This window comes from Eutrigla gurnardus (genome assembly GCF_963514095.1).
Source record: "Eutrigla gurnardus genome assembly, chromosome: 7".
In the NCBI taxonomy this organism is placed as follows: domain Eukaryota; kingdom Metazoa; phylum Chordata; class Actinopteri; order Perciformes; family Triglidae; genus Eutrigla; species Eutrigla gurnardus.
Window position 1 is genome coordinate 26876986 of NC_139921.1, and position 27655 is coordinate 26904640.

General features: G+C 47.4%; 1 protein-coding gene across 2 annotated transcripts; it reads left to right on the forward strand.

Moving 5' to 3' along the window:
- Window positions 1-856: 856 nt before the first annotated feature.
- pcnx1 (pecanex 1) lies at window positions 857-27533 on the forward strand. 2 transcript variants are annotated; one of them, XM_084013103.1, is made up of 36 exons: window positions 857-1253; window positions 2484-2698; window positions 4943-5048; window positions 6149-6185; window positions 7004-7069; window positions 7163-8875; window positions 10909-11038; window positions 12339-12532; window positions 13869-13962; window positions 14311-14368; window positions 14964-15196; window positions 15292-15445; window positions 15604-15636; window positions 16340-16511; window positions 17361-17471; window positions 17660-17751; window positions 18030-18139; window positions 18596-18701; window positions 18843-18935; window positions 19472-19622; window positions 19780-19921; window positions 20133-20310; window positions 20439-20547; window positions 20833-20962; window positions 21043-21101; window positions 21222-21437; window positions 22429-22682; window positions 22776-23006; window positions 23302-23402; window positions 23630-23780; window positions 23878-24108; window positions 24195-24469; window positions 24622-24800; window positions 25149-25579; window positions 25926-26066; window positions 26299-27533. In XM_084013103.1, the coding sequence occupies exons 1-36, from the start codon at window positions 1101-1103 to the stop codon at window positions 26437-26439; spliced, it is 6990 nt and encodes a 2329-aa protein (XP_083869229.1). In that variant the 5' UTR covers window positions 857-1100; the 3' UTR covers window positions 26440-27533. The 2 variants fall into 2 exon arrangements, with proteins under 2 accessions (XP_083869229.1, XP_083869230.1); XM_084013104.1 differs by having other exon boundaries at window positions 14979-15196.
- The last annotated feature ends 122 nt before the right edge of the window (window positions 27534-27655 follow it).

Sequence of the window (27655 nt, forward strand, 5' to 3'; positions counted from 1 at the left end):
ATGTGTGTAACTGGTTCATTTACAGATAAATATTTGTATATTAAAAGCATGTGATAAGCTTATAAAACCATCTAGTTGGGACCACTGTCCCATTGCAGGTGTGTCTATCAATCAATGCTATACAAATACAGTTGTATGTGTATAGCACATGTGCTTCACAGATGATGAGCCAGAAACCAGGCAGAACAAGCCGTGAAAACAACAGAAAAGATGAAAGCAATTGAGAAAATGAGTTGTTGGCAGTTCTACCAAAGAGGCATCCACCAATTTAAACTTTTCATATTGCTTTATTCAATAACTTCATGGTACAGAGATGCAAAAAATATATTTCAGAGAGAAAGGTACGAAAAATAAGAACAAACGTGTGACTATTTTGTGACCTTTTCACAAGTCAGGGGGCATTTTTCTGCACAATTAGGACTTTTGCTTTTTATACTTCTGCAGTTTTAACTAGAAATGTAAAGGAGTATTTTTATAATTTAATATTTGCATTTTTCTGGGTGCTTCCACCACTGATGGGTTTAGTTATTTCAGAGATTACAAAAGCAGAAACCTTGTTTGAAGATGGGAGAATACGACCAGCAGGTGTCGCCATTTGGTCATATTTGATCCGAGCCCTTAATTGCCTAATAACACTTCTTCTTTTTTAATTTCGCCCATTTGTTTGTTTCTTGTTTTGTCCAGATCACTTCGCGTGTTAGTGACTCGGGGAAATAATGCATTACAACCAAAGAGAGAACGCGCGCGACCAGCACACAGCGCGGGCGCGTGCGTCGTCTTCTTCTTCTTCGTCTTCTTCTTCTAGGTGTGGAGAAAAAGCGGCGTCCGCGGCTCCTGCCTGCTACCTACCAGATGCCACGAAGAAGAGGTTTCTCGCAGGGCGTGGTGGGATAGGAGTCTCCTCGCTGGAGGACTGAGGGAGAGAACAGTGCCCCAGCTGGCTGGCTAGCTAGCAGCAGAGAAGATGGCTGCAGAGGGGATTCTCAGGCCAGCGTCTGTAAACAGAGCGCCGCTCGTCATGCTCGTCGACGACTAGCCAGCGGGTCGCCCCGTCGGTTCCGCTCGGATTCGTCGTCGTCGTCGGTGGTGGATAAAACAACATGGGGTCGCAGACTCTACAGATCCTGAGGCAGGGGGTCTGGGCTTCAGTCACGGGCGGATGGTACTACGACCCCGATCAAAACACATTCGTCAACGCTTTACATCTCTACATCTGGCTGTTCCTGCTATGTTTCCCCTTCACGCTTTACATGGTGAGTCGTGTTGTTGTGCTTTTTAGCTCTTAAACGTCATTTAAAACCCCCTTTTTTTTTTGTTAACGTGTTTCTCTATGACTGTTGACAACCGTTAAGTTCCCCAAAGCGCAAGTGTCCGTGAGGTTAGCTTGCCAACGGGATACTAACGGTCGGTGTCGGTCTCGGTCTATTATCTGGAGCGGAGGCAACGTAAACGTCTCGTTTTAAACACCCCTCGGGATATTTGCTAAAAAAAAACAAGCAAAGGTCGAACCAAAAGCCCTCAGGTAAATATAATGTATGTGTCACAAACGACAACAGGAAAAACAAAAGAAAACATTTTTTTTTTATAAATGGCTGCCCCCTCAAGTGTGCCAATCCACCAATTAGATTGGACCAGAACGCTCTTTTGTGTTTTATCGCGGCGTTGCAGATAATATCCGTTAGGATGTTAACTGTCCATTAGACTGTAATCAGTGAATTTAATCCCACACACACACACACACACACACACACACACACACACACACACACACACACAACTCCCCTCTTTTGTGTCAGGTTGTTTTCCTGCTGCCGGTAGTGATTTGCGGCATCACCACTTTCCCACAAGCTACCAGCTGTGACTGGAGAGCTCAGCTGACGAGGATGTGACAGTAGCATGGCAACTTCAAATGTCCCAGGAAGCAGCCTCAGTGTGGGCTGGCTCGCTTTGTTTGCTCGGGCTCATTATGCACAAGGTGTCTTTGCAAAGACATTTGCTTTTGTGTTTACTTTTTAAGTTTAAGGGACATCCTTACACCTCCAGTGTGAGTCAAAGTCAAACTCGTGCACGTTGAATCAGAATCCCCAGAACAAAGTTCAAATACTATGAATGCAGCCGGGGTCCAGGAAGCGACTTCTATATTGAGGAGCTGATGTTTCAAAAAAGGGTTTGTGGTTTCCCTTCTATTCCTGGAGTGGAAATACGCCGGTCAGCTCAGCGGTTTATATTGAGCCACAGACAGTCAAGGACAACGGGGGGGAACGACGACGCAGGAGATGGAGCTCGAACGCCTCACAATTAAGAGACATCAAATAGTCGTTGTCATTCCTTATTTTCAGTTTCAGGAAAAATCATCTTGGGACGATTATGATATGTTATTACATCCCCAGGCCCTCGAGATAAATAAATATAATCTAAACTCGGCATCACAACATCAGATGCCCCCACAAAAATTAACCCCCCGCTTCTGTTTCCTGTCCCAGGCTCTGCAGCCAACCATGGTGATAGTGGGAATCTACTGTGGTGTTATCGCTGCCATGTTCCTGCTGCTGAAGACGGTGAATTTCCGCCTCCACCTCGCCCTGGACGAGGGGGAGGTGGTGGAGCACCAGGCCAAGGAGAGCCAGGGCAGCAGAGGTGGCACCGAGGGGGCTAACGACGGCGGGGTCACCCGTCAGGAGGACAGCAACGGCCCGGGGTAAGTTCAGCTGGTCTTTCTCATCCCAGTGGTGGACGTGGTATCTGGAGTGTGTGGGGTGAAAAGATGCTCCAGGAGTGTGATTCAGCTGCTCGGATGATGAGGCTGTGGAGGAGGTTAGTGTATTAGCTGGTAAGACGTCATGTTTCCTGATCCCTGGTGGTGAAGAGTCACAAGTGGAGTCATTTAAAACGGAGGTTATCTGCAGCTGGGGGGGGTCATATAATCAATATATCGCTTTAAAGGCTTCCAGATAAGGACTTTTATTTTTCACAGCGGCTCTTCAGAAACCTGTGGGTGACATCAAGGAGACCACGTCCACATTTATACAGTGTAAGACAGAAAAAAAACACATTGTTTGCGTCTGAAATCATTTCCCACGCACTACAAAGAACATACTCGATATTTCCACTCGCTCAGCGTAATTGCCACGTCACTTCCCGAGAGCCTCCTTGCCGGTTGGAGACCGGTTGGTAACCGTGGCAACGAAAAAATAGATAATCAATGGAAACTGGATTCAAAATCACAGAAAGTCAAGGTAAAAAGTTGAAATCACAGCAGCTCATAATGTGACTCAGTAGTGTGTGCACTTACAACAAGGTCTAGGCTGCTCCTGATGAGTGGGAGGATGGTGTCCTGGGGATCTCCTCCCAGACCTGGATCAGTGAACTCCTGGACAGTTTGTGGCGGTACTTGATCCCGTCCCATAGGTGCTCCATTGGATTTAGGTCAGGGGAATGTGGCCACATGAGCAGTCAGCAGTCAGGGTACTGTTGGCCATCACATGGAGGTCTGTGTGACCCTTCACTGACCCACCACCAAACGGGTCCTGCTGGATGATGTTACATGCGCCATGACGTTCACCACAGCGTCTCCAGACTCTTTCAAGACTCTTTGAAACCTGCATTGTCTACATGCATGTCCACACACTTCTGCCGGTGCATTGCTGCGTCTGCGTTACAGCCGAGACCAGCGATGTACCGCCATGTGAAACCGCTGGCAGGAGCGTTTATCACACCGCCCACGTTTTAATACGGGAACCGACTCACAAAACATCCCCCCAGACAGCTACTAGTCACAAACTCCACAGGGTCCCTTCTTAGTTCCTTTCTCTTTCCATTGTAAGCATGCTCTTTACACAGCATGCAGCTGGTTTTTATTTGTTCACACCTTTTTTTTTTTTAGAGATTCCATGACACATGTCCCAGACTGTTATAGAAACAAGGGTGTTACATGATGGAACCGGTTACAACTCTTATGCCACAGGTTTTTGGTAGAGTACATGATCTGACTAGATTTTGGAGCATCTTACTGCATAAATTAGTATCTCTAAAAACATTCAATACATCACATATGTTTTTAAAGCCAAGTGTGTTGACGGTGAAATATGTGCAAATGAATGCTTTTTTTTTTGGGCTCATTAATGAGCTCATTAGTATTGGTTATGTTTAGCATTAACAGCTAATAATGAATTACACAAGCAAGTCATTTATCACGTATTACATCAACGGTGAATTCCAGGATTCAGTCTTTTTTTTTTATATATATAATTTTTTTTTTTTTAATGACGAGGTTTAGCTCTCATTGAGGAGGAAGTAAAAAAGCCAGTGAGGTTTCGAGCTCTTTGCTGCCCATGACTGTAAAAAGTGACTCATATTCACATTCCAGAGGGAGTGCTTAGCAGGACGCTGAGCGAGGGGAAAGGCAACGAGAAGAACGAGCGCTGCCGACCACAGGGGCAGTCGCAGCTTTGCCCACACATCTGGAGTCGCATTCCAGGTCGTTTCGAGTTTACAGTTGAGCCGACGAGTCGAGCCGAAAGTTGTGTTTTTTTTGTTTTTTTCTTACACCACCACCCACTCATCCCCCCCCTCGCTAGTCCTTTTTCCAGTCGCCGCTCATCCGCTCGATTGCATTGTTTGGAGTGTTTATGTTGTGGTTTGACCCATTACGAAACCTTTTTTTTTTTTGGCATATGGAAATGATTTATAGACAATCCTCTGGCAAGTTGTTTGTTTCGACATAGCGGCTAGTTAAACAAGCACGTCGTCCAGGCTAAATATAGGCCTGGATGAAAAACTACAAGGATGCTTTCCTCTGGTTTCACTCTTTCAGTTCTGAACTCATGTAAACACACAATAAATGGCCTGTAACAGAACTGTGCATCATCCCCTTTCACTCTGTACTATCCATTCAGATCGAACGCTAATCCAGATGTTTGCATGTGTTTGTGTGTCTGCACAGGGACCCTGGAGGGGGCATCGAGATGGCAGACTTCATCAGGCAAGAGACTCCACCAGTGGACTGCAGCTCCAGGAACTCCTATATCGGACTGGAGTCCAACCAGCAGGTAAGCCGAGCACTGGTCTGCTGCGTGTCGTACTGGGCTGAACGAAAGATGAACCACCGCTCTCCTCTTTCTTTTTAGGGAAGATAAGACAAGTCATCCTTTTGGGGATTTGATATATCATAACATGAACAAGTGAAAGTGTTTAGGTTTTGAATTCCTGCAATTTGTGACACTTTGACAGGCGTTTTAACCCAATCTGGACATGTTATAGACTCGACATTGCACTTCCTTCTACGATCCTGCAAAATAATTGTCTGGTTGTTGATGCAACAATGACAGTTTTACAACTCCACTACAGATCGTTATACACAGAGTAATGAAAGTGAACGGGCGAGGGATTTCCGACAGAATAACACGGGATTACTGTGTCTTCTTTTAATGGAATCAGACATGAATGTGTTTGCTTTTGAAGAAAATGGCTTGTGAATAACTAGTTTATTCACAAAAACCGTTCTGCAAATCACTGCTTGTGGTCTGAGTGAGAAATTATCTGTAAACTACCGCTACATGCTACAGTGAACAATCGTAAATCTTTCCACAAACAAGCGTCATCTGAGTCCTGCCAGCCTTTAAACCGCCTCCCATTGTACTGTGCTCAGGTGCGCACACACACACACACACATGCACACACACACACACACACACACACACACACACACACACACACACACACACACACACACACACACACACGGCTCAAACAAACCGCAGGAGTAAAAGTTTCAGATTGAGTTTTGTTATTGCTGGATTAGAGGCAGCAGGTGTGTGTGTGTGTGTGTGTGTTGTGTGTGTGTGAAGGGATCTTTTCATTAGCTATGATCCTCGGGCAGCTTGCTGTCAGCTGATATCTCCTTAAATATTCGACGTTGCTGGTAGCCGTTTTATTCTGTGAGATATATTTAACTCCTGAATCCCCCGAGGGTGCTGTGCTCTACCGGGTGTCCTTGAGTCCCACTCAGCTGCTGTGAGACGCCCAAAGATTTCTTAGTGATGATGACAGTGAAGAAGTGTCGGAAGTTTGTAATACACACATTTTATTTTAGGGATGTTGCTGCCTTCCATTTGACAAGGCTTGACCTTTCTTTGTATTCAAATTTCAGATTGCATCCGCCCATGGAAGAGCAACAGTTGCCAAAGGTAATATGACGTCCTTGTCACTAAAATCCTTGTCCTTCTATGTGACAACTGACGCTGTTACAAGTGCATCGCTGTTCAGTTTTGGTTTCACGGTCTTCTCTGTGACCCTGTGATGCATTTCCTTTTCTGCGGGATCACCACATCCCCGACCATGATCACCCCCGCTGCATAGTTGTCTGACTCAGCGCTACCGTGACCTCATCACACCAAGAGGAGGCTCGCTTCAGACGGGCACTGCTGAGTTAGAAAAAAAAACAAAAAAAAAAGTATTACACTGTGAGATCCAACATGGGAGTCGTTCTCCAGGAAGTCTTTATTGGAAAACTGAGAATAAGACAATAAAGGAACCTGTGGCTTTGCTTTGGATCCCACCGTCCCGAGCGTTAGAGTGAGGCGGCTGCGTCGCCTGAATAATTCAACGTGGCTGTTCGATGCCGTTCTAATTAGCTGGCAGCTTGTGATGACAGGAAGTGGTCTGAAGTGGGACGTGGTGCTCTGCTGGGGTTTAGCTTTTTAATCTTCTTCCCCTTCAAGGGTTCCATCCGTTCAGACGGTCTAGGAAGTATCACCAAGTAAGCTTGAGGAACAGTTACGTCTCTGTTCAAACGTTATCGAGCACAGCCATCAAAGAGTCTGAAGAAGAGCTGGTGATGTTTCAGCTTACGTGGAGCATCTTTCAGAAGTAGTGATTCAGAGAAAAAAGGGGCAGGGCTATCTATTTCTTTCTCCTCTCTAGACGCTGGTTATGTGTGGTTCTGAATGTATTAATAATTGATTCAGCTTGTCCTCTCTTAATTGCTCGCTTCCTATCCTCGCAGGAGATGTGGGCAAGACCTCAGACGACATCAGTTTGACTCTTGTCGAGAGCTGCAGCCATGATCGCGGTAAACCTGCGCGGCCACTCGCAAACAAAGAGCTTTTATCGCGTCACGTCTCCAAACCGTGCTCAACGTCTCTCTTTCTTTGTGTCCATTCAGATCTGCTGTCGGACGCAAAGATGTACTGCCTTGTCCCCAACGACTCCTTCGCGTCCATGCAGCCGTCGACCTCCTTGTGTCCTTCGGAGCTGTCGAGGGAGACTGCTGATCTCTGTAACTCTGCTGCTTATCACTTCAGTCTGTCGCACTCTTCCTGCGACGCCGAGGTGGCCTCCCACGCATCGTTGCAATCTCAGACCTACAGGAAGGAGCTCCGTTCTCGGGGCCTGCCTCGGACCTCTAGCTCGGCGGGCTCGGCTTTCCCCGACCCGTGTTTGCCAGACTTTGCTCTGTACCCGCCGCCCAGGAGAGGTGGCCTCGACCCCGTGTGCGAGCTGGAGACCGCCAGACCACACAGACCGGGGTTGTGTGGACGAGAGGGGGCCGAACGGCCGTACCAGCAGGACCAAGCTGTGCCCTCCACCTCGGGGAGGGAGTGCTACAGGCACAAGGAACCACGCAGGGTAGCCCGCTCCGCCTCGAGGGAGGCAGGGGAGGGTAGCTCGGGACTGTACCAGGTGGAGGCGGGTGGTGGTGGGAAAGGCTCCGGTGGGGGAGGGAAGTCCCAGGGAGGGGAGCGCAGCGCTGATAGCCTGAGGAGCTTGAGTACTCGCAGTAGTGGCTCCACAGAGAGCTACTGCAGTGGCACAGACAGGGACACCAACAGCACCGTCAGCAGCTTTCACAGCGAGCAGACCAGCTCCACACATGTGGAGAGTCTGCTCTCGCTTTCAGGGGACGAGCGGGTACGGGACAGAGCAGATGCTGTTTCTGCACCCGCAGACGGCAGGACTTCTAGCCTTGGCAGTATTAGCTCTCGAGGGCTCAATAACCTTCCCTCCAGGGAGGCCAATAAAAACCCTCACGCCAACGAGCTGACCGTTAAACAACCTGCTGACACGCCGTCCCCTGCAACACAAGAGCCGGCAGAACCTGGCAGGGGCCAGGAAGAGCCCGGCATCCGGACCAATGCCGACGGCTCTACAGGCGCCGCCACCAGTGAACAAGAAGACGGCGAACCAAAGTCAGCCAACAACGTTCAGAGGACTTCCTCCCTGTCGACGGGGCGCAGTGGGCGGCGGCGGACTGGCAAGAAAAGGGCGAGCAGCTTCGACGCCAGCCGCCACCGGGACTACATGTGTTTGCGTGGCACGGCCAAGCCTTGTAGCGCCGTGTTTACTGGGGGCGGCGAGGAGGACTCCAGCGATCAGAGCGAACTCAGTTGTGCCTCCAGTCTCCACTCCACCCACCACCTAAGCACAGACAGCTCATCCAGCACCACTTCCCGCTCCTGCCACTCACCAGAGAGCTGCTACCGGGCCCTGAAAGCCAAGCACACCCCCGCCAGCGCCGCCTCCTCCTCCTCGTCTTCCAAGGTCAAAGGCGAGGCAGGAGCGCGAGCCGAAGGGAGGCGGCGCACCTCCCGCTGCACCCCCAGCGCGGGCAGTGCCAAAACGCACGCCAGAGTGTTGAGTTTGGACAGTGGCACGGCTGCCTGCCTTAACGACCCCAGCCGCCTAGGAGCCCCCGCCGGGCCGCGACCCCTCACCACCTCCAAGTCGGACCTGGAAGCCAAAGAGGGGGAAGTCCTGGACGCGGCATCTCTGCTGGGCCGCGCCTCCCAGCTGGAATCGGTGACCCGCTCCAGAAACAGTCTGCCCAATCAGGCGGCTTTCGCCGAGCCTCAGGACGCCACTGCTGCTTCCCTGCGGGGTACGTACCACACGCATACTGTACACGCTGTCTTCTACCACCGTTTGATGACTAGTGCACATTCTGTGTCGTCTCTGAGATGCATCACGAGACGCGTTGTGTTTGACCGCGTCCACATTTTGCTCCACTTGCTTAGACAGGCACTCTGTTTTGTGAATCATCAACAGAAAATTGTCGTACAGTAATGGTCCCGGACAGAATATAGGCACCATTTGTTTTTTGTTGCTTTGTGCTGGCTTTGCAGATTTTGATATGTTTTAAGTGGTAACTGAACACTTGTGTATTCAACATATTTACTAGAAACCATATGCTCACTTTGCTGGATCGCTGGTTTCAGAGCTCTTAGCAGGAGCACGAGGAGAGAGCTGATCAAATTGAGTGTTTTTGGTGGAGTCCTCCAGACGTTAGGCCTGCTGTGTGTGTGAGAGATGGTGTCTGCCTTGCTCGCTCAGTGTAACCATGGGGAGTTTCCATGGAGTGACGGTTCTGACCCAAGTGTTGTGTTCCTCACTATGAGCATGACGGCACAGTGTGTGCTTTGTGCTGAGGTTAGACAAACAGCAGCTCTCTTATTAGTGTCATACACACCGAGTTACATATAAACTCCCCTCCCCCACATTCTTCATCCCTCGGTCCTTGTTCTTTGGCTTCTGTGCTCTGTGGGCATTTTTTTTTGGCGATGTCGGGGTTGATTGTTTCTTAGCTTTCTGGAGTTTGCACCTCCTGACTTTAACACTCTCAGAGGCAGGATGAACTGTCGCTGGGACAGATTTAATTGTTGGTGTTTGATTCCTGCTGTCTGGATTTGTGTTGACCTGACTCTGAGCCGTCACAGTGAGTCCATATAGGGTCACTGTCAGGTAGTAGACACTCGGTTCGGTTTGTTTAAACTCTCTCTGACTCCACTTGAAGTCCTCAGTGGTGGTTATTGGTGGGAACTTTCTGATAATAGGTGTATGGTGCTACATTTATGGCAGCGAGTCCAATGCGACAGCAGTTTCAGTGGAAGTCAGTGACGTGAAGCTACAAACCGACGTATCAAAGTTGAGCTGGTCTGCACCTTTTTTCAGTTCTCGGAGGGTGAACATAGCATTAGGATCTTATAGGTGGATAAATAATGCCGTTTATGTCATGTAAATGAGAAGTTATTCAATTTAACACAATGCAGGGGTTTGCAGCTACAGCCCGACATGTTGACGTACAGCCAGATGCTATTGTTAGCTAGAAGTAAATGGAGCTAGCTAACTTAAAGGACTCATTAGAAAGGATTAGAAAGAAGATTTAGAAAGTCAGATTTTCATGTCTGCAGTTCTGGGTGAAAGTATTAAAACTAAACAAAATGTTTTTGAATAAATATAAAGCATGTTAACATGTTCCAGTAGAAATCCAAAATACGACTATGAACCTGAAAATAAGCATAACGTTGACTATTCCTTTAAGCTAGAGGGTTTTTTATCATTTAATTTATTAAAATGTACAAAACCAAGTTGGGGAATGAAGTAAATAAGGATAACAATGCAGTATAAACAGAAATGGTGGAGATTAAGCTTTTAAGATAGAATTTGACCAATTAAGTACGTAAAGAAAGTAAAGTAAAGTAACCATGAGCAGCTAAAACCCCTGTGTGTAATGAATGGAGTGAGGCTATGTTTTATGACTTCTGAATTCAACTTTTGATTTCTAAGCGGAACAATGTATTATTTCATCTTCCAAAACTTACAGCAATTGACGCAAGAGGATCTCTGGGAAATTAAGTGTTTCATTATCTTTTATTCGCCCCTGGTGACCAAAGTGGATGCCGTCCAGCCAAAGTTCCCAGACTGGCTGTGAAGGCCCGCCAGGCCAGCACACCCCGTTTGTCAGTGTTGTCTTGTCTTGATCCTGTTCTAGCGGATGTCTTATTCTTAAACCGTTGCTTTGTTATTTTTAAAAAATGGAAATATCACCTCATGCCTAGTGTCCATATAAAGCTCTCCAAAAAAAAAAAAAGAAGCTCGGATCTGACTGGCCAATGATGTCTCTCACCATGACAGCCCCGGGGAGTGAGGAGACGGTCATATTCCGGCGTGAACGTAGCACGTTTCGTCGGCAGGCTGTGCGGCGGCGACACAACGCAGGGAGTAACCCCACCCCACCCGCCTCTCTCATTGGATCTCCTCTCAGGTACGCCGCGCACGGAGCAGGGAACCCTTCCTGTCGCCGCGCCGCCTGGTACGAGCATGCTACCAGGCGGCGCTCTCTTCCTGTCCCACGTCATCACGTAACCCCCAATATTGCGTCCGCCGCAGTGCATGACACGGAGCAAGACGTCATCCGTCTCCGGACGGGTGTCTCCACTCTGCATGTAATGTCTTCAGTCCTGCTTTTCTTTCATGCGGTTATCGGATATATCTAATCTTTTAAATTGCACATCTCGAGCACGGATCAATGAATGGAGACAAAGTCAAAGGCACAACGCCACCAGGTCTGAATAATCTCCTTGGCCGACACGCCGTCCTCTCAGATCTGTGCAGGATTCCTTCAGTAATACACATAGACGTCCTGCTGTACCACATGACCTTTTAAGTGACCTTTCTAAGGAGACACATGAAGATGATGTCGATCATTTGACAAGTCAGAGGTTGACGTCTGTCCCCAAAGACTGTGCTTTTGTGGTTTTAAGTGGAGATTTTACACTTTCTGGACAAATGTCACATACGTTTTGGGCAAACAAAATTCATTTATAATGGATATATCCTGAATAACTGTTCTTAAAGTGGCATTTTCACCACCATTACAAACATAAAACTGAATCTTTATGTTCCACTGCTGATCAGTTCTGGGGGTCTGTACAAACTCCTCCAGTTTTTTTGTTTATCCGCCAGCAGCTCTTCACCTCTAGCCAAGACTCTGCATCTATCTAGCAAGGTCAAATGTGCAAACGCTGAGCCTAGTCAAATATTAAGCGAGGAAAAGGAGTGTGCAGCCTGCCAGGGGTCAATAGAGCTGCAAAATCTCCCTCTGCCACTGATCCCTCCACCCCGCCCTGTCCCTCCACTCCAAAACACTGACTTTCTTAGTTTTTGTTGCTGTTTGATTAAATAAAATATGATACATTTAATTAACCGTACAACTAAGTGGAATCAGCGTCTCTGAAAATTAAAAAAAGGTTTGTCAGACATTGTGGTGTTGCTGCAGGTAGACCTCCACAATGGTTGACAAGCCTTTTTTTAATTTTCAGATTTAATTTTGGTTATTAGGCACAGATGACTTGATACAAATAAGATAATACATTTGTTTTCAGAAAAGAATTATGACGAGCAGCATCCGCATCACATCACCTGAAACCCCTCTTGTGTGAAGTTACCTGTGACCCCTCCCCTTTCCCTTCCCCCCGCCCTCTGTGATTATTTTGTGCATCAGCTTTACCCCTCTGGCCTCCATCACTTCTCATGTCCTCCCCTTCTCCCTTCTCCTCCCACAGTCTTCAGGAGGCTCTCAGCCAGGCCTCCCAGCCTTCTTCCTCCCAGGTGAAATGTCAGCCATCCAGAACCCCGTCCCAGGTGACCGTGCTGAGCGCAAGCGCCTCCCTGCTGGCCAGGAATGGAAGCACACACCTGGAGGGTTCTCAGGACAAGGCCTCGACCGTCGGCGCCACCAGCTTGCAGGATGACTTCGGTAGGGGGGGGGGGGGGGATGTGGAGATGAAGGGATTTGTCATGGAAGAGAGATGGAACGGTTGTTTGTGGGGAGGTGGAAGCCGTATTTTCTCGTTGGTGGTGTTGTTCTGGTTTGTTAGAAAGTGTCTACAGTGGCTTTGATGGGGTGGAATTGCTTGAAAGAGCTGGTCACACACACACACGACTGTTGCAGTCAGTCATAGCAGAGCACCATTATCCACGCTCTGTGGATTGACGCAATCGGTCAAAGCTGAGTGCAATTATCTGTGCTCCATTTATCGCTGTCTGCGATATTGTCTGTAGCCAATACTTGACCTCACTGGGTGGTTTCCCCCCCCCCCCGCTGCTGACAGCAGAGCGTTACAGATCACTGTCGATACCGAAACATAAACACGGCCCACTGGTATCCTTATCATGTGGATGGATTACCGCTCCGGCTCATGGTTTGACCTGCAGCAGATGGTTATTATGAGAAACTCGGTGGTCTGAGTGTCCGTGTGAGTGCTTGTAATGTCGGAGCACATTACGTTTTTATATTTTCATCCTGAAGTGAATTTCAAGGCTATAAAAATGAGCACTGGGAGTGATGATATGCTTCATTTTCTATTGGCAAACAGGCGACTATTGAAGTCCTTGAAAGCTTGGTCATAGGACAGCCCTGAGACGATGGGAGCGTTTTTACATTTAACCTCGTCATATTTGTTGTTTCACACTGGACTTCAGGTATCAACAACCAGCTAGTCTTCTTTTTTCCTCCTCATTTCCACAGCATTTTAAACAACCAAACTTAAAAAAAAACACACGGGCGACATTAAGAGTCGGATTGAGCTTATATTAACCTGAGCGAGAGCTGTGTTACCATGGCAACTTTTTTTTTTATATTCCTCCTGGACTGTTGAGAATAAGGCAGCATTTTAGGAATGTTTTCAAGACATCTCTTGCAATACTCATAATCACGTTAGTCTGGAAATAGAGACGTTCTATTCAAACAGGCTGGTTGGTGAATTACATCTTTGTGGGACTTTGTTTGAAATCTGCCTTCAAGATTTTTTAGGCGTACTGCAGTTGTTGTGCTTCGTGGGTACAACATTTATATCCTGCTTTCATTCATCGTCACGGAATATAAACCACAGTTAAGCTCCGCTGAAGCAACAGAGGCACAAAGGCAACAACCTGGAAATGACAGACTTGCACTTGAGACGCATTCATTGAGTGAACAGCTCCACCAAATCCATCCAATCCCCGGCATGCAAACGTGTCGTTTAATGAGCTCCCTCCTGCAGACCGACTTCCGTTGGACTGACTTTGCTTCTCTCTCTTGTGTCATTTTCCAGGAAAGCTCACTCCCTCCTTGTACGAGGCCGGCGGGTGCGACATGTCCCTGGTCAATTTTGAACCCGCAACCAGACGAGCCTCCAATAACGTATGGTGAGTGGTGGTGATTCCTCTCATTCGTTTACTGGACCTCCAGATTTATTTATAAGACTGGGAATAAATAATTGAATCATGTAATCCAATAGTTGGATAGCTAAGCGTGATATCTGCTCAGCTATGCATTTATTTATTCCATCTTTATCTGGAGTTTTGTTGTTGCCCTTCTCTCTGCATTCATCTCTCCACCAAAGTTGGTGTGTGACTCTAATTGTACAGTAAAGCAAATAGCCCCGTTGGCTATTTAGTTTGAGGTCACCAGGAAACGAACGGTGATTTTAATACAGTAAGTGCAGCAGACGCTCTTCTCTCATCAGCGTGCTCATTTTGTCTAATGCCCTGCAGGGACACCGACTCCCACCTCTCCAGTTCTACCTCAGTTCGCTTCTACCCTCATGACCTGGTGAGTACCCGACCGTGTGTGTGTGTGTGTGTGTGTGAGAGAGACAGAGAGCTGACACACTGAAACACTGCATATCCAGAGGCAACCACAACGTTTCTGTTTTGCATATTTCTGCATATCATTTTTGAGATTCAGTCAGTTTTGTTGCTGTGTTGGCTCTCCCTCCCCTCCCTCTCCCCTCCCCCCCTTTCTTGTCACCTCAGGCCAAAGAGAAATCAGATTAAACAAATGTAAAATAGTACACCGGCCATCAGTTGGCTCCTGAGACCGATTTTTTGAAAACATTTTATCGGATTTCAAAGCCACTTTACAGCCTTGGGTAGTTTTCTGATGTGCTTCTTCTGTATGAGAAGGAAAGGTGGCTCCCATCATCTGTTGCTGGCTTTTTAACCATTCCTGCGTCGAGGATCCAGATGGCTGGGGGTGGGTGGGGTGCTGCTGGTGGTACAGCCAAAATCCAACACTCTCCGTGGTGTTCACATTTCACTCCAATACTTGTGGCAAAAAAAAGGGTAGTTATACAGTTAAAGAGTCAAAAAAACAACATCTGCTTACTGTTTAACATCCCATTTGAGTTTGACTTACCGTGGGACAGATCTCCCTCCCTCAGATCCGTCTGAACCGTCTGCTGACGATGGACCCGGAGCTGCTGGAGCAGCAGGACGGAGATCTGAGCCCGGAGCTCCAGGATGCACCGCTGGGACAAGAGGACCCCGCAGCCAACGCTGCCGCCGGCAAAGCCAGGCAGTACTACCGCTTGTGGCTTCTGCCCTTCCTGTGGGTCGGCCTGCACTTCGACCGACTCACCCTGCTGGCACTTTTTGACAGGTGAGGAGAACGCCACAACCAGCAACCACGTCCTATACACGCTACTGAATTCCCCCCCATTTCTTATCATCTAACTGTTCTCCGCTGCGTTGCAGGAACCGCGAGGTTCTAGAGAACGTGCTGGCCGTACTGCTGGCCATCCTGGTGGCCTTCCTGGGTTCAGTGCTGCTGGTCCACGGGTTCTTCACTGACATCTGGGTCTTTCAGTTCTGCCTCGTCATTGCAAGTTGCCAGTATTCCTTACTGAAGGTGAACACTGAAGTCAACAACATTCTTAGTGAACCGTTTGTTACAAAGAAGGAATCGATTGTCATAAAAATGGCTTCACTCACTCTGAACATGTCGAGACATTAAGATTAAAGAAGTCGACATAATGAGAGGATTCACATGTGTTTCTTTGTCGGCAGAGTGTTCAACCAGACTCCTCTTCCCCTCGGCATGTAAGTAATTATAACTTCTGAGCTTAAAGTGATGCTTATATTCTGAGTGATGATGATCTGAAGACCTGGTTTCTCCACACAGTGAACCATGACGAAGAGTGTAAAATACAAAAATAAAATAAAACCTTTCCATTTTCACACTCGGCCGAGGGTAGACAAATAGAAAAAAACCTGCTGAATAATAACTACAGGTCATATTACAGATGAAAGGAAATTGGTTCCCTGTTTCTGTGGTTCTTGAAAATGATGTTGCCTCCCCCCTGTGAGTCTACCCCCCCTCCCTGCTCTGAAACTCTTTTATTAATGCAGCTCCTACTCAGCTGCAGGCACAAGCTTTAAATAGCTGGCCGGAGTTTAGACCACTGCTCACTCTCTCACTCTTTGTCTGCACCTCCCTTGCTCTCTCTTCCCTCCTCGTCCCCCCGTTTCCTTCACCTCGTCTCACCTTCTTTCCCTCCGTCTTCACGGATTCGTTGACACAGTTTTGAGCGAACCTGCTCTATTTAACGAGCTTTTCGGCACGTTGGGTTGAAACCTGCTCGCTCTCCTGTGAAACCTTCTGTGTATATATGTATCACAAGGTTGCACGTCTGTAGTAGTTTAGGGCATGGATGTAAAGCTGCAGGTTCTGAATATTGAGCTGTGCTGGAGCATAATGTGGAAGCCCAGCTCCGATAAAGAAGCATTGGTTTTGTCCCTGCAGGGCCATAATCGTATCATCGCATACAGCCGGCCTGTCTACTTCTGCCTGTGCTGTGGCCTCATTTGGTTGCTCCACTACGGCAGCCTGAGGACCACTTCATCCCGCGTCACCCTGTACGGGGTCGCCCTGACCAGCTCCCTGGTCCTCGCCTCCGCCAGGGACCTTGTCATCGGTAAGCACACGCCCCCCTGGTGTTGATTTACAGTAATCGGATTAATCACAACATCCTTTTTAGTGTGGCATTTCAAGGAAGGTGCTGAACAAAAAAACAATAACATGCAAAAAAATAAAAAATAAATGCGACAATACATAGACGTTAAAGGAAAGAAAAGGTCCCTTCATGCAGAACGAGTTTGGATTGTTTTAGGGTTAGAGACTGTGAAGAGTAAAAAGTAAAACATTTCTGTGATCAACACACTGCCGATGGCTGAACTGACTGATATGTGACCTTTCTGATGTGCAGCTTTCTCTCTAAGTAGAAAACATGAGCGAGTTCTACCACTCGGGTGATCAGAGGGGAACAATAATTAATTCTAGAGAAGATGAAAGCATGAATAACGTTGTCCAAGTCGGAGAATGATTAAAAAAATGATTTATGTGTTTTTTGAAACAATGTAAAGCTGTATTACTTTCCTAACATGATCATCTATCATCATGGTCATCATCAAAGATAACTCCTACGTTTCGGGGACCAGGTCATCGCGTTGGGCTGGTGGCACCGAGAAATTAAATTAAACACGAGAGAGAAGAGTGGAAGCACATCCACCAAAAATGATGGGAAAGTGTTAATTTGTTTAGAGAGTGCCGAAGCCACCTTTCATCAAACGGCAATCAACGTTAATTGCTGAGGTTGCCCTGGAGACAGACCACCGTGAACCAATATGAATCTGTAGCTCACAGTCAGAGACGCAGAACAGTAAACGAGCCGTTGCCATCTGCGTTATCTGAAACCTGATGTACAGGAAGACGATATTAATATGAAAACCGTTATAATTTCCTCTTATCATCTTGTCTCCTGCAGTCTTCACTCTGTGTTTCCCCCTCATCTTCTTCGTGGGGCTGCTGCCGCAAGTCAACACGTTCGTCATGTACATCTTCGAGCAGCTGGACATCCATGTGTTCGGGGGCAACGGTGGGTGACTCGTAGATGTGCAGCTTCTCCTGCAGGGGGGGTGACTCTGACCTCCACAGAAGGAGACAACAGACACTAAACACTGGGGCTTCACGAGAGGCCAAAGTGCTGATTTGCATTCTGCCCGGGCCGATGCCCGTCGGGTTGAGTGGTCTCGTCTCTGACATCCTTCCCTGTGCTCTCCGCAGCCTCCACAAGCCTTCTGTCAGCGCTGTGCAGCATCCTCCGCAGCGTCGTCACCGTCGCTCTGCTTTATGGCTTCTGCTACGGAGCTCTGAAGGTGAGAGCAAAGTCAGCTGAGCATTTAAATCTCATCTAGATGCGATACCATCGGTTAGATCTCATCTAAATGCAATCCGAAAGCGATCTGGGGACAAAAATCCATTCTAAATGTACTTTAAAGTTTGTCCTCTACTGTTATTGCTGTGTTTTAACCACCACTTTAGTTTCAAAATAGACCTCAATATTGAAAAATTCCTACAAGCATTGTAGTTGGTAGAAAACCATAATAATAATATATTATATGATTTCCTAACCATGTCATCGTCTGTGTCTTAGGAGACGTGGGAGCCTCATCACATCCCCGTGCTGTTCTCTGTGTTCTGCGGCCTCTTGGTGGCAGTGTCTTACCACCTGAGCCGCCAGAGTGGCGACCCTTCTGTCCTCATGTAAGTTCACCGCCGTGCGCCGCAGACCGCGTGGCATCCATGTTGTTGTGACTTCTCAGAAATAAATGTGAAAGGGATGCTCAAACACTTGCCTTAGTGAGTGTGTGTGTGTGTGGGTAAGAATCCTGCCGCTGACGGTCGTGTGCGGCGAACTCGCCCATCTGGCACATAAGCAGGCAGAAACGGATCATCAGAAATATTTTCCGTTCACCGCTTGACCCACATCTGCTGGAAAGAAATCCATATTAATAAATAATCTGTGGCTTTTCTACTCGTGCATACGCTGTAGACTGAAAAATGCTGAGAGAATCCCTGCCGGATACAAACGCGCTCCGTTCAAATAGCTTGAAAGCGCGTCACACAATAGTCGCAGTGTTAACAGCGAGTGATTAAACATTTCACCCCCCCAGGAGATTCATGTGAACCGGCTAATATTTCTTGCTTCTTGCCTCATAGCTCGCTGATACAGTCCAAGATTGTACCCAATTTAAAAGATAAGAACCCGGAGGACCCTTTGTCAGAAGTACAGGACCCTCTACCCGAGAAGCTCAGGGCCTCAGTGGTGAGTTGACCTTCATCGTTTGTCTAATTAGAGCCAAGAATGGGCGACTGTAGTGGAATTAGAGTTGTTGTTTGATCATAGGTCTTTCAGAGGATGATATTATTTCTAATCCGGTCACTGTTGTGTGTTGTTGAATGACAGAATGAGCGTCTGCAGTCGGACCTGATCGTCTGCGTGGTCATCGCGGTCCTTTACTTCGCCATCCATGTCAGCACGGTCTTTATTGCACTGCAGGTACCGTAAATGTGTTCTCTCTTTTTTTTTCCATGAACACTTTCAATGATCTGTTGTTGATGAGTAAACGTGTACGCAGGCAGCATCCTCCAGTTCTGAGAAGTAAGGTCTTAAACTTGCATTCTCTCTACTGGCCATCAGGGGGCGACTCCTGGCTGCCAAAAGAAGTCTCATTGTATGGATGTCCACTGGCAACTTAGCTATATAATAAGGAACTTTTCAAACAGTTTTCGAACACTGAACAACTTTTCCCAAATGGGCTGTAATACTGAAAAACCTCTATAGAGTATTTCTCTATGTGTTGCTGTTTTCGCTGACTGGAAACCCGCAGCCTGGTCTTCCAGGTCTGGTGTTTCATTTCAGCTGGAAGTTTCCTTTTGCTTCCACGAACACACGAAGCCCTGATGATGAGACACTAAGAATACGGGGGGAAATGATATGGGCTGCTTTGGAAAACCAAAAACTGAAATTATAAATGAATTAGATATGTGTTTAAGGGAGGTCTGATTGATCTCTACATCTCTGTGCTCCCTCAGCCTTTCCTCAGTTACGTCCTGTATGCACTGTTGGGGACGGTGGGGTTGCTCACCCACTACCTGCTGCCTCAAGTCCGCAAGCAGCTGCCCTGGTACTGCTTCTCCCACCCTCTGCTCAAAACCAAGGAGTACTATCAGTTCGAAGTCAGGGGTGAGTCCGCTGGAGGACAAACTCCAACAAACCTGCTCTCTCCGTATCACTGCACTGCATCAAATCCAGTCATTTGGCATTGTATGTCAGTTACCAGTACAAAGAAGGCTGGAAACATTTCACCTTTGTGTGTTTCTTCTCCCGACTCGCTCCTCAGATGCGGCTCACGTGATGTGGTTCGAGAAGCTTCACGTGTGGCTGCTGTTCGTGGAGAAGAACGTCCTCTATCCACTCGTCATCCTCAACGAGCTGAGCGGCAGCGCCAGAGAGCTCGCCAGTCCAAAGAGACTCGACACAGAGTGAGGAGCGCTTACGTTGTCCAACATATGTCTTGTTTTCTCATTTAAAATAATCCTGATTGGCGGATCATGTTCTTCACTAATTACTGTTATGATCAACGTATTATCGACCCATCCCTTCTCCTAGATTACAAATACTACATATCTAATATCGTTTAAAAGCATGTGTGACTTCCGACCACGCACTGATGCTGTTTGGAACCTCCTCCAGGGTGGGCGCTCTGATGATCACAGTAGCAGGCCTGAAGCTGCTGCGGTCCTCCTACAGCAGTCCCACCTACCAGTACATCACCATCCTCTTCACCGTCCTCTTCTTCACCTTCGACTACCGCCACCTGTCGGAGACGCTGCTGCTCGACCTCTTCGTCATGTCCATCGTCTTCAGCAAGGTTTGCACCGTTCTGTTTATATACATTATAATCGTGGTTAAATAGAGATGATTCTCACTGCAAATATAACAGTATTTTTATTCTGGAGTTGACTTTCTTCTCTGTTTTCTGTGTCTTTGTTTCTACAGATGTGGGAGTTGTTTTACAAGCTGCACTTTGTCTACACCTACATCGCCCCCTGGCAGATCACATGGGGCTCGGCCTTTCACGCCTTTGCTCAGCCCTTTGCTGTGCCTCGTATCTTTTCACTGCAGTGTTTCATCACAACACCGAGTCTCCAGTTTCTCAGGAGCGTCTGAACCACGCTGGAACTGAAGAAAGTAGCATTAAAGGGGTTTCAGAGAGGGATTGACTCAAATCCGCCCTGTGTTGGGATGTGGTTTAAAAGTGGTCTCGTTGTCCCCCTTATAGATGGAAATGAGGGTTTAATCAAGCTCGTTTTCATCACATATGGACAGCAAATATTATGTACAGCAAAGCATCCATGTTTTTCAAAGTGACCCTTGACCCCAGCTCCTCCAGACTCGGCCATGCTGTTTGTCCAGGCTGCAGTGTCAGCCGTCTTCTCCACGCCCCTCAACCCCTTCCTGGGCAGCGCCATCTTCATCACCTCCTACGTCCGTCCCGTCAAGTTCTGGGAGAGAGACTACAAGTGGGGAAAACACCGTGTTCCACGTTCAAAGAGGATTCTGTTTCTGTCCATTCTAAATGTGTGATTTTCAATCTTTGCAGCACTAAGAGAGTGGATCACTCCAACACCCGGCTGGCCTCTCAGCTGGACAGGAATCCAGGTGAGGGCGCACGTTTTTTTTTTTTGCTAGGTCATGCTTCAAACAAGCGTATTTGCTTTTGTCTCTTCCAGTCACGCAAAATGCACTAATCTGTTCCACCTTCCTTCTTTCCCTCTTCAGGCTCCGACGACAACAATTTGAACTCCATCTTCTACGAGCACCTGACCCGCTCCCTGCAGCACAGCCTGTGTGGAGACCTCCTCCTGGGCCGATGGGGCAACTTCAGCACCGGGGACTGCTTCATCCTGGCCTCCGACTACCTGAACGCTCTGGTGCATCTCATCGAGATCGGCAACGGCCTGGTCACCTTTCAGCTCCGGGGGCTGGAGTTCAGAGGTGAGTCAGCAGCTGTGATTACGTCACGCTGGACTGTAGCTAATGTGATCGCCGTCGCTTGGTGTTTGCAAGAAATCCTCAGGGTTGATTTGCACCTGCTATTTGTAAACGGATCACTGCGTTTGTGTCCTTCTTATGTTTTAGTACCAACTAGCTAATTTTAAACTTCGAGCCAAGACACAATGTTTAATGGTGTAATCCAATTTAGTAAATCAGTACATTTTGTGAAAGGACATTCTTACCTTTCACAATAAAAGCCCATCTCTGCTCACCAGTGGGACTTAAATTCACTGACAGCATTTCAATAAGAAACAATAACAATAATAACTTTATTTATATATGTAAACAGAAGTTTACAAAGTGCTTTTGACAGAGCAAAGCTGAGCACATAAAAATCCATACGCATCAGAAGAGCAAGAGAAACGATGAGCTAAACACACAGTTATGATAACTGTATGTTTATGAATGGTCCAACCATTTTTGCCGATGAACTCACCATAACTTCCGCCCCCTTTTTTTCCAAGCAGGTTAAACTAAGCCTCCCTAATGATTTGCAAACCAAATTTAAAGCGAAGTCTGGGTTTTGAAGATGGAATGATTGTGGATCATTAACCAGTTGGTACTTCCATGTGTGACGGGAACATTCCAGCGTATTAGGCCAGTCGTGCTTTATATTCCTGTTGGAAACACCTGTGCACACCTGTATGACGGCGACCATGTGACACGCCGTTCAGAGCATGACACTCGTTACCTGTGTCAGCAACTTTTCACTGTTGAAAATCTATTTTTACAACATCTTTTTACGTGTCAACATTGATATTTAACCAGTTTATATGTAGGTCAGTCGGGAAATTATATATTTTTTTCCTCAATGTGCCAGATGTCGTAGCCGCTGTACATTTTATAGAAACAACCTGCAGTCTCCACATTAGATCTGGATTATGTTGTGTATACATGTGTTGTATGAATGCGTTGATATTTCCCGCCACAGGAACGTACTGCCAGCAGAGGGAGGTGGAGGCCATCACCGAGGGGGTGGAGGAGGACGAGGGCTGCTGTTGCTGCGAGCCGGGCCACCTGCCTCACATCCTGTCCTTCAACGCTGCCTTCGGACAGCGCTGGCTGGCCTGGGAGGTGCTGGTCACCAAATACGTGCTGGAGGGCTACAGCATCACCGATAACAGCGCCGCCTCCATGCTGCAGGTGTTCGACCTGCGACGCATCCTGACCACCTACTATGTCAAGGTCGGTGGGACGTGGCTGGACTGTCAAGAAAGAAGGTTTAACTTGACTATGACTTACATATGATCTAAATGCATCGTCCCTTCCTGGTCTCAGGGCATCATCTACTATGTCATCGCGTCCCCCAAACTGGAGGATTGGCTGGCTAATGAGACCATGAAAGACGGCCTGCGGGGATGCAGAGAGAGGAACTACGTGGACCTGGATCCCACCTTCAATCCCAACATCGACGAGGACTACGACCACCGGCTCGCAGGCATCTCCAGGGACAGTTTCTGTGGCGTCTACCTGGGCTGGATCCAGTACTGCAACTCTCGAAGGGCCAAGGTAATCCCGGATTCCTGTTTGCTGAAACCCTCGTTCAGCTACTGTGAACTGTTTGGTTTAGCATGGGTCCGTCCAAACTTTTCTGCACCTTTTTCATGAAACAATTCATTCAAAATTCAAGAACCTACACATCCGTTTGATTTGAATCAAACATTAAGGAGTGACTTGTCTTAATTAGTGATGATAGGATATATTAAACATACGTGTTGTCATTAATCGTACTGATTTAAATGCAGAAGTTGGCCCCCGGATGGGATTATGAGTGTCATGAATGTCGTCTCTGCTTGGTTTGCAGCCCCTCGACAGCGAGAAGGACTCGGCTCTGGTGCTGCTCTGCTTCGGCCTGTGTGTGCTGGGGAGGCGAGCTCTGGGAACAGCTGCCCATCATATGTCCAGGTTATTTAGTAATCTTCGTTTTAATAAGTTAACCTTTTATAACGCTGAGAGTTCACTTATATAGGTCAGGACAGCGTGGCACATGCAGCAGAGCAACAAGCATTTTCTAGGACATTTTGTGTCCTTGACGTCTCCTCTGTAACTTTTAAAAAGCATAATGAAAGTAATGCAATGTATATATTTTTAAAGCTTATGAGTCAATCTCCGATCTCCTCTTTCTTTCACAGCAACCTGGAGTCCTTCCTTTACGGACTTCATGCATTATTCAAGGGAGATTTCCGCATCTCTTCCGTGCGAGACGAGTGGATCTTCGCCGACATGGAACTCCTCAGGAAAGTCGTGGTGCCTGGAATCCGAATGTCTCTCAAATTACACCAGGTGAGCTGCTGCAGGGTCGCGCCGTCGACACGGCGAGGAAACCTCGCTCTCCGGACCGAATGTGAGTCTGATTAAACGCTGCCCGTGTTCCCGTTAGGACCACTTCACGTCCCCGGATGAGTACGACGAGCCGGCGGTTCTTTTCGAAGCCATCTCCACCCACCAGCAGAACCTGGTCATCGCTCACGAGGGCGACCCGGCCTGGAGGAGCGCCGTGCTGTCCAACTCGCCGTCGCTGCTCGCCCTGCGCCACGTGCTCGACGAAGGAACCAACGAGTACAAAATCATTATGCTCAATCGGCGATACCTCAGCTTCCGTGTCATCAAGGTGACGACTGCGACTGATTAAACTTCGCCTCATTCGTTGGTGATTGCCGAGACGGTGCTCATGAAACTCGACGTCTTGTTCCGCAGGTGAATAAAGAATGTGTCCGAGGCCTTTGGGCGGGGCAGCAGCAGGAGCTGGTGTTCCTGAGGAACCGGAACCCGGAGCGCGGCAGCATTCAGAACGCCAAGCAGGCTCTTCGGAACATGATCAACTCTTCTTGCGACCAGCCCATCGGTTACCCCATCTACGTGTCGCCCCTGACAACCTCCTACTGCAACTCGCACCTGCAGCTCGGACACATCCTGGGGGGCCCCATCAGCATCGGAAACATCCGGAACTTTGTCGTCAGCACCTGGCACAGGTTGGTCGCTCTCTGTGGATTACGGCGCTCGTAAAAATACAATTAATGTGGTGAATTAACATTTTCACACATGATGTCTTCTTTCTCTGTTTTTCTTTTTATTTGACTTCATTTAGTTCATCAATGGATGATATTAAAATCTTCTTTCGTAGGTTACGGAAAGGCTGCGGTGCTGGCTGTAACAGTGGCGGGAACATCGAGGATTCGGATGCAGGGGGGATGTCCTGTGGCAGCGGGAACGGGACGGGGGGCGACTCCCAGCAAAGCTCGGTGTCGCAGGGCGGGACCTCCGGACCAGCCCCCTCCCAAACGTACCAGCCACACACTCTGGGTGAGGACGACTGAATCTGACTCGCTCATATTTTGAATAATACCACAAATTTTAGATTTAAATTTCACTTTCATTTAAAAAGAAAGAAACTTTAGATGTGTAGTTTGAAAGATTAAGGCATTTAATAGGCAGGGAGGGTCTAATGAAATACAGTATTGAGTTGCTTTATGGGAAATCCAGGGTTTTTACAGCTTGATCCAAAAATAATCCAGGATATTTCATTCACCTTATTGTTAAAAAAAAAAAAAAAAAAATCAGTTTCCTGTAAGTCCCCACATTTTATGAGATTGCAACACGAAATCACCTGAATGCTCCTTTAATTTCACACGGTCTGCATCTTGACTCCAGGCACCAGTCAGAGTTCCCAGTCTGTTCAGTCGGGTTTGGTACGCCACTCTCCCGCTCGAGCCTCCGTAGCCAGCCAGTCCTCCTCCTACCGCTACAGCAGCAGCCGCCACTCCTCCCTGCGCACCTCCACCACAGGCCTGGAGCCCTGCCGCCGCTCCTCCACCAGCCAGCTGTCCCTGCGCACGCTCCCCACCTCCCTGCAGCTCCGGCTGGGCTCCACCTCCGACCCCGCCGGCCCCTCCGCCTCCCTCTCCAGCCACAGCATCCCTCCCTGCAAACGCCACACGCTGGTGGGCCTCCTGGGCAACGACGGCATGTGCAGCACCGTGACCGACCCCCTCAGCCAGCACCATCACCACCATCACCACCCGCAACAACACAACCCCACCGTCTCCACGGTGCGGCGAGACGACATCTCCTACAGAGTGCAGGTCGGTAGATGTTTATGGCAAAATGAGCAGGAAAGAAATCACGTCCAGAAAAAAAGAGCACATCAACCGATTGAGTGTTCGCAAGTTTCACATGCTGTCTTGGTGGCAATGTCAAAACTGCCATTTTATTAAATAGTTTAAAGTGGAGATAAATACATGGGGAGAGAAAGCCATATGACTTGCGACAGCTGGTCCCTGTTCGGAATCAAACCAGAGACTTTTGGGTCGTATTGCGTGCATCTTAACCACCAGGACCCCCTGGAACAAGGTTTTAATAGACATCAGTGCTAATGTTGGACTTGTTTCCACACCTCTGAAGTTGAACTTCCTCTGTGATGTTGCTCAGGTTGCCGACGTCGGTCAGGTGCTGGAGAACATCAACTTATCGAAGCGGAAGGAGCTGCAGTGGCCTGACGAGACGATGAGACTGAGAGCAGGACGGACCTGCTGGAGGGACTGGAGCCCCTTAGAGGGCATGGAAGGACACGTAAGTCTCACCCCTCCTTAATATGCACAGATCAAGGAAAGTTTGATGCAAATATGACTGTTCATCTCTGAACTCTGATGCCGTCATTGTGATTTTGCTTTTTATGCTTGTGTCCTTTTTTTTGTTGCCATGTAATACCTTCTGTGACCTACTTGCTCTGTAATCAACGCTTCATAAATTTGATTGGATGCATCCTCTCATGAAGCCTCTTCCCTCTCTTGGCCCCCTGCAGGTGATTCACCGGTGGGTGCCTTGTAGCCGAGACCCAGCCAATCGCTCCCATATCGACAAGACCATCCTGCTGGTACAGGTGGAAGATAAGCTAGTGCCCATTATTGAGACGGGGGTCATTGAGTTGGGTGCAGAGGTCTGAGACGGAAGTCAAGCACACGCATCGCACACACACACATCGCACGCTTGTGTGGAGATGAAGCCAGACCTCCCTGGCTTTCAGCAGGACGCGGGAGCCTGCAGACAAACAGGAAACGGGAGCTCTCCCCCCTCCCCTGTTCCTTATCGCTGAGGGGGAAAGGAAGCCAGGGAAAAAGTGCAAGCAGAGGCAGAGCATCCATTCATCCCGCATCCTTTACTGCAGCGACACACATCCATAATATCTGCCTTGCTTCGCGTCTCAGAAATGCTGCATGACAGTAAACAACCCTTAAGTTAAGTTAATTCTTGCTACTGGTAATTAATTTCTATGCATTTCATCGACTATTATGTTGGCAATTCTGACAGAGCTGAGTGTAAAGAGTGTGTGGAGATTTTTCTGTGTTCTGTTTTGTCTTTAAGTAATTTGCCAAAATAAGCCTGGTATTGAATATCTGCCACGGTTTTACACGTGAAAGCTTTTTTTTTTTTCTCTCTCTCGCTGCCAAGACTACAGATACAGTTGTAGTCCAGAACAGAACGGCGCTCGACAAACGCCTCTGATCCATTGTTGTCATTCCGTTTGGATTAGTTTGACATTTGCAAGATTACTTTGCGCAAAGAAAAAAAGAACTTGCACTATAATTTTTTTTTTTTTTTTTTTTTTACAGTGATGCACTACACTCTAGATAATATCACATTTTATTTATTACAGACTCTGAATGGCCATGGTTAACGATGCCTTGGAATGAAAAAAATGCAATCATCATTCTGTTTTCAGCCATTTTTATTTTACTATTTTATGTTTGATAAACTTGAAAACAACTTTTTACTGTATATGATTATATATCTAGAGAAATATATATATATATATACTCAAATATATATATATAATGTCAATGTAAAAAATATTTTCTTTTCAATATTTATTACTGTGAACATGGTATTTACACTTTGTTACATTCTTTTTTTCATTTTGGGACAAAGGTTAATGTATTAAGGACCATTGGTTGAAAACAAGATGCCGAATTTTTTGATGGACTGTTTCACTATTTAACTTAATTCTTTTCTATATGGAGAAATAAAAGTTTGATTTATTGCCGACAACTTTAAAACGCCTCTTCTGATTGTTTTTGTCTATTAACTTCTCCAAGTCATTATTGGAATCTTAACAAACAAACTTAAAATATAGAATAAGATCAGATAAATGCTGTTAGTTT